This window comes from Dipteris shenzhenensis, chromosome 9 (genome assembly GCF_047967505.1).
Source record: "Dipteris shenzhenensis isolate YYH24624 ecotype China chromosome 9, Dip_SZ_1.0, whole genome shotgun sequence".
NCBI classification, from domain to species: Eukaryota; Viridiplantae; Streptophyta; class Polypodiopsida; order Gleicheniales; family Dipteridaceae; genus Dipteris; species Dipteris shenzhenensis.
Genome location: NC_141604.1, coordinates 25399001 through 25406960, shown reverse-complemented (window position 1 = coordinate 25406960; position 7960 = coordinate 25399001). Strand labels below are relative to the sequence as shown.

Below are 7960 nucleotides of genomic sequence, written 5' to 3'. Positions count from 1 at the left end.
TTCGAAATGTTTGTTCGTTGATGCAGGTGCAGGAGCGACATCAGGAGCAGGAGCTACCGCAGGGACATCAAGAGTAGGAGCTACAGTAGCACCAGATCTGTGCAGATTTGACGCGTAGATCTGGCAGAGAGCAGAACTGCGCAGTAGATCTGGTAGTGCAATGGCGTGCAGATCTGGCACGCAGATCTGGCAGAGAGCTGGCGGGCAGATTTGCAACGGCAGCAGGAACGGTAGGAGCGTGGCAGAGAGATGGCAGGCAGAAGATGAAGATGGCGACCAGCTGAGCGAGGGAGAAATCTGAGAAGAGGCAGCTATGGCTACAACAGACTAAGGGGAGAGAAGAGGGATCAACCTTGCTCTGATACCATGCTGGGATATGGAAGCAAGAACTAGAAACTAGAAAACTAGAAGTGAAATAATAACAAGATTGAAAGACAAGAAGTACTTTGAGAAGAGTGTAGACAAGACACAAGCTAGATAGATTGATTGCAATGATATGACCCATGAATATATGGGCCAAAGTACAAGACATAAAGCAAGAGTGCTTATGGGATAATTGTAGAGGTGCCACATGGCACACACTCAAGACACAAAGACTAGACTAGACTTAGACAAATGTAGATTAGGGAAATAGTACACTTAGTGTGCACTTATCTCCAACAGGGAGTTGGGGGTTGGCTCATGGGATTTGGGGGAGGGCTCACGGGAGTCATTGGGGGGCACATGAACTTTGGACTTGGAGGAGGGCTCATGTGAGAGAGAAGGCTCCTGCGGAGGGGAAGGCTCATGCAGGAGAGAAGGGTCCTGTGGAGGGGAAGGCTCATGTGAAGGGGAAGGCTCATGTAGAGGAGAAGGCTCATGCAGAGGGGAGGTCTCACGGGACTTGGGGGGGCTCATGGATCTTGGGGGAAGACTCACGGGAGTCAAGGGAGGCTCATGAGAGTCAGGGGAGGTTTCACAGGACCTAGGGGAGGGATTATGCTCTTGGGAGTCAGGGGAGGGCTCACAAGAGTTGGGGGAGGACTCACGAGAGTTCGGAGAGGGATCAGAAGAGTTGGGGGACGTGCCACTGGACCTGGAGAGGCTTGTGTGTGTAGATGCCATGGAGGTCGTGGAGTTGGAGGAGGAAGGGTGGAGGCAGCATCTTGTAGGTCGAGCGTTCTTGATTGTGCGATCGAATAACAAGAGTTAGGGTTTTTAAAAACGTTTTATATAGGACCAACATCTTTTTAGACCCCTTTTAATTACATTTAGGGTTTCACGTTGTCCCCTGCCCCCCACCCCCCCTTCTCTTTCCCCTCCCTCACCTTGTGCCCACCTTCCCCAACCTCCTTACCTCATGCAGACTCGAGACTCCAAGAGTGAGCACACAAATCGTGGTCAACATAAGAAAGATATTCATTTCATAACTGTATACAACTACACCATAGCTTCTATTTTTGTTGACCCATCTGCTCCCTTCTCTCACTCTAGCTTGCAACCAACGTGTGACTCCTTGACTCCCTATGGATGCTTTCCAAGCACTATACATTCTATTCTTTGATACAATTCAAACTGCTTTTGCAAGTTCTAATGCCTTGCCTTTTCAGACTTGAAGTCCTACCTAGTGAACATCTAAAAAACCAGTCGAACATCTCATGCAATGCATTACTATGAGTGACATCACCACCATGCCTTGAGTTCTTGACATAGGTTGCCTTGGCTCTATAGTGCGCTTCATCCATTTTAATGACAAATATGAGCTTGCCATTGCATTTCGTACAACAAAAGAGAGAAATAGTTAGGATAAACATGATATAGGAAATGAAGTAAGTAAAGTACAATGATGTAATGAATTTTCTCTTACCATCTTCTCTCATGCCATAGAATTTGACCATTGCTTGTTGTAGTTTCTCGACATCTAAGCAGACATTCTTGAAAGCATTCATCTCAGAGGTTTGCAAACCAAAATTCTTTTTACTCTTCCAAGTCATTGTGCCCCTTATGCAATGGTACCCTCCAAGCATTTCTCTTGCACGTTGGTTTGTGTCTCGCTATGCACGCCTCATAGACCAAGGTGTGGGTAGTGGCACTTTAGACTTCTTATACTTTCCCAAAATAGTAGACTTGAAAATTTTGAAAAAAGATGTGTAAGTTTCACGACTTACACTAGCAGTATCACAAGTTGCAAGCATCTCCTTTGTGTCCACAATGTCCTTGAAGTCCTTCATCACCTCTTCAGCAACTTGCACACATAGGTGCTTGTGTCTTGGGTCCCTTAGTATCCCAATGACATTGCTTGACTTCAATAAAGTGGCAAGGGCATATGAATAGTGAATATCATCCCCATCCATTCTTCCCATCACATCTTCCATGAAGTTCCTAAAGAAGAACACAAGCAAAACTTAGTGTAGCACAAAAGAGTGTAATCTCATTGGAACATTTAATAACCAACCTTGTAGCCTAGATTCTCCTCTTTCTAGCACCACCACTGGGTGCCAATGCATCCATGTTATGTAATTAGCTTCTTTCCCTATCCTTTAATCCCAAAGGTGTTTCTTTCATCTTTTGCACTCATTCTTCTGCCTTCTCTCTTTCCTTCTCTATGGCTCGTTGAACTTGGTTGTATATATATCTTTCCAAGCCTTTTTGGTTTTAGCTAGCTTACAGAGCGACTCTTGCAATTTTTGTCGCTCCAAGTCCAATGCATTTCGCTCCGAGTCCAATGCTTTGGCTTTATCACGAAGATCCTTGTTCTGGCTTTGAAGCTCCTGCATAGAGTTATGCATTACAACAATGGTGCTATTTCCTAAATGTGCGCGGCTGCTCTGCTTGGGCTCTACGCATCTCGCTTGCTTGCATAGCCATTGTCTGAGCATTGTTTAACTGATTGCAATAACCAAGCAACCCTGCATGTCCATTTCCAACAAACCAAACTAGCTCATGCATTCTATGAAAAGGAGGGCTCTTTTGGTTGGCAAGATCTAAAGGATACAAGGATCCTTCTACTCAAAGGTTGAGATGCTTCTTTCCTAGCAAAGGAAGACTATGGTTCTTGGAAGCTCCCCTCAATCCTAGACTACGTGTGCTTGCATATTCAGCCTCCAACTCTAAGTGACCATGGTACTTGCTGGAGATGTCCTCAAATGGTGCCATGAGTAGAGGAGTCTAAAGAAGAAGGTGTGGAGAAGTAGGCTTGAAGGAGCAGCACGCAAGAAGGGGGAGGGCGAGGAGGAGGAGGGTTGGAGGAGGGAGGACTTGTAGTTGAGGAGGAGGGAGGACCAACATGCATGGAGGAGGAGGGAAGGGGGGAGGATCAGTAGCTGTGGAGCGGGAGGAGGAGCAGCCGTGAAGGACGAGGGAGGGAGGAGTAGGAGGGAGGGGGGAAGAGGAGTAGATGTGGAGGAGGAGGGAGGGGGAGGGAGTGAGGAGGGGGAGGGGCAGGGAGGGGGAGGGGAAGGGGAAGGGGGAGGGAGGGAGGGAGGGAATGAGGGAGGAGAGAGAAGGAGGGAGGGAATTCAGTTCCCACCTAGGAGTAGGAGTTGTGTAAGAGGTGTAAGGGTGGGGTCACTTGTGGGCTTAACCCACCTAGGTGAGGGGGGTTTGAACCTTTTTGGGATGTACCATCGGCCCTTTTATTAGGACTAATCCATTTCTTAATCCCATTTTCTTATGAGGCCCTTTTGAGACCCCATTTCTCCCCTAATCCACAAAAGTATGTTTATCTTGGAAGAAAACATGACAAACTGCCACATTACCTTCACAGGAAGTCTCTATCTCAAGATGAAGCTCAGCATTCAGTTGCTCAAAACAATACTGCTAAGGGTCCTGCTACTCAGTTCCCTTCTTCAAATGCTGTGTTACACACTCATGGTCGCATGGTATAGCAATAGTTACTAGATATAACCATTATGTTGGGGGACCATTGGCATACCTTAGGGGTGTAGCTGTGATGGGTGTGCTTGTGTTGGGGGACGGTAATCACAATGTGTTAATGATCCACATGTCAGTTTCATGGGGCACAAGTTGTTTTGCAAGAGATGGTTGGTTGTTGTGCTATTGCAAGACGATGCTCCTATTGGAGACTTGTAGCTTATTAGATGCCAAAAGACCAACCATGTTTAAACGAGGGTCCACCGTGTAGCTTTATTTATTAAAAAAAAACCCACGCACCTCGCACTGTGGTGGGCACAGGGTCCAGAGTTGGGGTCAAACTCACGCACACCAAACACATGCACTCATTTAGACCACCGAGCTAGAGCATTAGAGGCTGTAAGCCCAAACCACTAGGCCAAAGCCTTAAAGGCACCACGTACCTGATTAAATACCAAAAGACCAACCATGGTTCAATAAGGTTTAGTTCTTGGCATGATCAGCCTTGGTAACTCCACCTTTAGGTCCTGATACCTTGGCCTCGTGGGCATGCCTGACCCTCACGATGCCTCGACCTCAGCACGCCTTGTCCACGACCATGCGTTCGACGCATGACGTTGCCCCACGACCCCATGTTCGATCGCCTCTCTCTTGATGTGGTCCTATCGAGGAGCGCATTGCAGGGTCCACAGATACACACAAACACCACACACACCCACCTGTTTAGACCACTAGGCCTCTAAGAGTTGACCTCGTGGTGTGAGCATTGGAGGCCCGATGCCCCCAAGCCGCCTAGCACCATGGTGGCAGGTCCTGGCAAGATGGGCCTCGGCAACATTAGGGGAAGCGAGGATAGAGCAGGGTGCGATACCATGGGCGAAGGGTATAACCAGGGCTAGAGTGGCCAGAGACAAGGTTAGAGCAAAACTAGCTGAGGTGAAAGCAAGGGTATGAAGCGATGTTAGAATAAGAACCCAAATACCATACGTCCTCTGCTTCTTCTTCCACTGCATGATTTCACTACAATTTCTATCAATCAGATGAGATCACAGTTTTCTGATCTGCTCTCCCTTCCTTTTTCAGTTCTTCACATGAGCATTTTGGCTCTCCCAATTCCAATCCATTCCATTTCATCCTGCTCCTCCTCTCTCGGTACGATCTCGCACCCCCCTTCTTCACAATCTTGGCATCTCACTAGATCCCTCTCGTAAACCTGACCGCCTCCTTAAATTTCGTCTCCGGCTCTTTCCGCCTCTTCCGCACCTGTAATTCGGCGGTTCATGTTCCTCATTCTTAGATAAAACACGAAATTTGAATTCTCTGTTGAAACATTTCGTGACTGTAATTCGAGCTGCTCTTTGAGATCACATATCCTTGGATCGCAGATTTAAGCGCCACAAACGGGCCGAGACGATCCCCGTGCACACTTCGTGACGACGATTTAGTTATGTGACACATTGCTCTAGAAAGCGGTTGTGCTGCCTATTGCTGTTGACAACGAGAAGTAATTTGTCCCCTCTCTCGTCATGGGAAGTGATGATGATGGTGGCCGAAAGGTAAAAGCTTCCAGCACCTGTGAATGGACTCCCAACGCTGTCTTCTGTCTGCTGGATCGGTATGGAGAGAAATATGCACTTGGGAGAGGATACCTCAGAAATAGAGATTGGGAAGAGGTAGTACGCACTGTCAATGCTCATAGCGACGGGCAGAGGCGCCCAAAGACAATGAAGCAATGCAGGGATAAAGTAGACAGTTTGAAGAAACGATACAAGATGGAGAAGAGGAGAATTGTCAGTGTTGGAGTAACATCAAGCTCATGGCCTTTCTTCGCTAAACTTGATCAAATTATGTTGTCTGTACCGAAGACATCCAAAACGGCACCTTACCCATCGAAGCAGGCCAGAACAGCAGCCAACTGTGATCTTGGGCGCAGTGGTTCTCCTGTCGAACAGGAACATCTTGATAGCTTCAACGAGAAGGGTGAAGGTTCTCCTTCCACAAGAGATTCCCCAACAGACAGTGCAAGTAGAGAATATGGACAGGGGGGTTCCTCTGAAAAAAAAGGTAAGGCAGCAGCTGAGGATTCTGAGGAGGTGTCTGAGGATGACTTGGACACACCTAGCACTAGTCAGAAGAGAGACCCTGATATACAGGATTCTGTAGATGATGGGAGCTGCCAGAAAAAGGTGGAGCAACTGTCCGAGAGGATGATTAAATTGCTTGCTAAGAGGAGAAGGCAAATGAGCTCGCATCCAATACAAGCTTTGGCTGATGCAATAGTAGGCTTTTCTGATGTTTATGCTAGAATCGAGCTTGCAAAAATGGAAATTTACACAAACATGCAGCTTGAAATTGCGAAGCTTGAAAGAAAGAGGAAAGGTAAAAAGAGAAAACCTGCACCTTCGAGCTTATCAGATTCAGGGTTCAGATGAGTTGGTTCCTGTCCAGAATTTGACTTTTTATATGCCATCAGTGGTGGTGGCAAGCCAATATGCCTGACTAGATGGTCAGACGACTTAGACTTGAGAGGATGTCAGGTAAGAATAAATGACTGAGCAAGCGGCTCAAGATCTGTGAAGCACATCATCGTGCGCCGTGGCGGCATTGTGGTGATGGCTGGAAGCTCTATGATGGCCTTCAAAAGATCCCTAATGGCAGCTGGGGGAAGGGTTCTGCTGCAAAGAGAAAATCTGACTGCTTTTACTTGTGGACTCCTATCATCTTAGAGTCTTTGGATGTCAAGAGTAGCATTGAAGTTTTAAAGTTTTTCACATAAATACACACAATTCGATTGGGTATCCCTCTACTTTAGAGGGCAGTCTATCTTTTAATTTTGCATATTTTTACCACTGCCTCACAAAGAGCTCTTAGAGGCTTCAGATGTACAGGTAACTTGCTCATCTTTTCTATTTTGCATTTTCTTGTTATGTTTAATTAGTTTTTAAAATTTTTGTTACTATTTGAAATCTCTCTCTCTCTCTCTCTCTCTCTCTCTCTCTCTCGGGTAATACTTTATATTACCGGTGGGAAACTTTAGGAGAGGTGAAAACTCACATCAATAAAATACAAAAGTGACAATTTACAAAACCCGTTTCTCATACAAGAGAAACCAAGGGGTAAATCTGGACAAACGTACAACCAATGATTTGGTCTATTTGACTGGTTAGGATTCTGGTCATCTCCTGTCTGTACCGTAGGAAGTAAGCGCTGTTGTGTGGGTGTACCCCACTGAAGATAGTACTAGATTCTACTGGTAGATGAATTCTCATCATACATTCTTAAGGCCTTATGTCATGGTAAAGACGTATTTTAAACTAGTTATGCTATGTGGAGTGGCCCAAGGAGGGAGTTCAGCCAGGAGTGTGTAGGCTGGATAGAGGGCCTGATTAAGGGCTGGTAAGGGGCCTGGTAATGGGCTGGTATAGGCTGGTCAAGACCAGCTCTTTCAGGAATGGTTGGGGCCAGTCAGGCCAGCCTACCACCCGATCATTGCGTCAGGTTAGCTGATCGTCTGATCAAGTTAAACTGACCAGCCAGCCAGGGTTAGTCGGCCAGTCGGCCTGTTCAGTCAAGGGTGCAGTTCTTGCCCTTTGTGTGTGTCTTCCAAGGGCGCAGTTCTGCCTTTGGTTGTATCTTCCAAGCTGGTAACAAAGATGATGGTTTTGATGCTACAACGCGGGTTATGCTGACATTGCCAACCAGTGCAGATGGTCAGACTAGGCCAGTGCATCTTTCAAGATGGCCCTTTAGTCCAGTGCATCTTTCAAGATGGTCCGACTAGTCCAGATCAGCCTACGCATTTTGGGTAAGTTTTTTTAGCCTATTGAGTCTAAGTTGTAACTCTTGTTGAGCTAAAGGCCCTATGAAGTTGTAAACATATTGAGTTGTAGGCTGTAGTCGCCCTGCAGGGTTAGAAGATAATCTTCATTATAACTATCCACATTATTATTGAAACATATAGTTCCTCATTAGAGAGTTCCGACTTTGTTTCATTTTGGATTCTTTACCATTATATTCCAAATGTTTTAATAGATGGTTTGTGTTGATGGCAACGGTTTAATGGGATTGTAACTTAGAGGTTGATCTTGTATCGGCCGGGTGTTTAGAG

The 7960-nt window shown here is 46.4% G+C and overlaps 1 protein-coding gene across 1 annotated transcript; it reads left to right on the top strand.

Annotated features, from left to right (window-relative positions):
* Positions 1 to 4867: 4867 nt before the first annotated feature.
* On the top strand, positions 4868 to 7175 carry LOC147898420 (uncharacterized). The gene is made up of 2 exons (XM_087378750.1): positions 4868 to 5004; positions 5238 to 7175. Exon 2 carries the CDS (start codon positions 5379 to 5381, stop codon positions 6282 to 6284), a length of 906 nt encoding a protein of 301 aa, XP_087234876.1. The 5' UTR covers positions 4868 to 5004; positions 5238 to 5378; the 3' UTR covers positions 6285 to 7175.
* Positions 7176 to 7960: the final 785 nt, after the last annotated feature.

Excerpts from the sequence above, each read along its gene's own strand:
- LOC147898420 (XM_087378750.1), top strand. The coding sequence starts at position 5,379 with ATGGGAAGTGATGATGATGGTGGCCGAAAGGTAAAAGCTTCCAGCACC.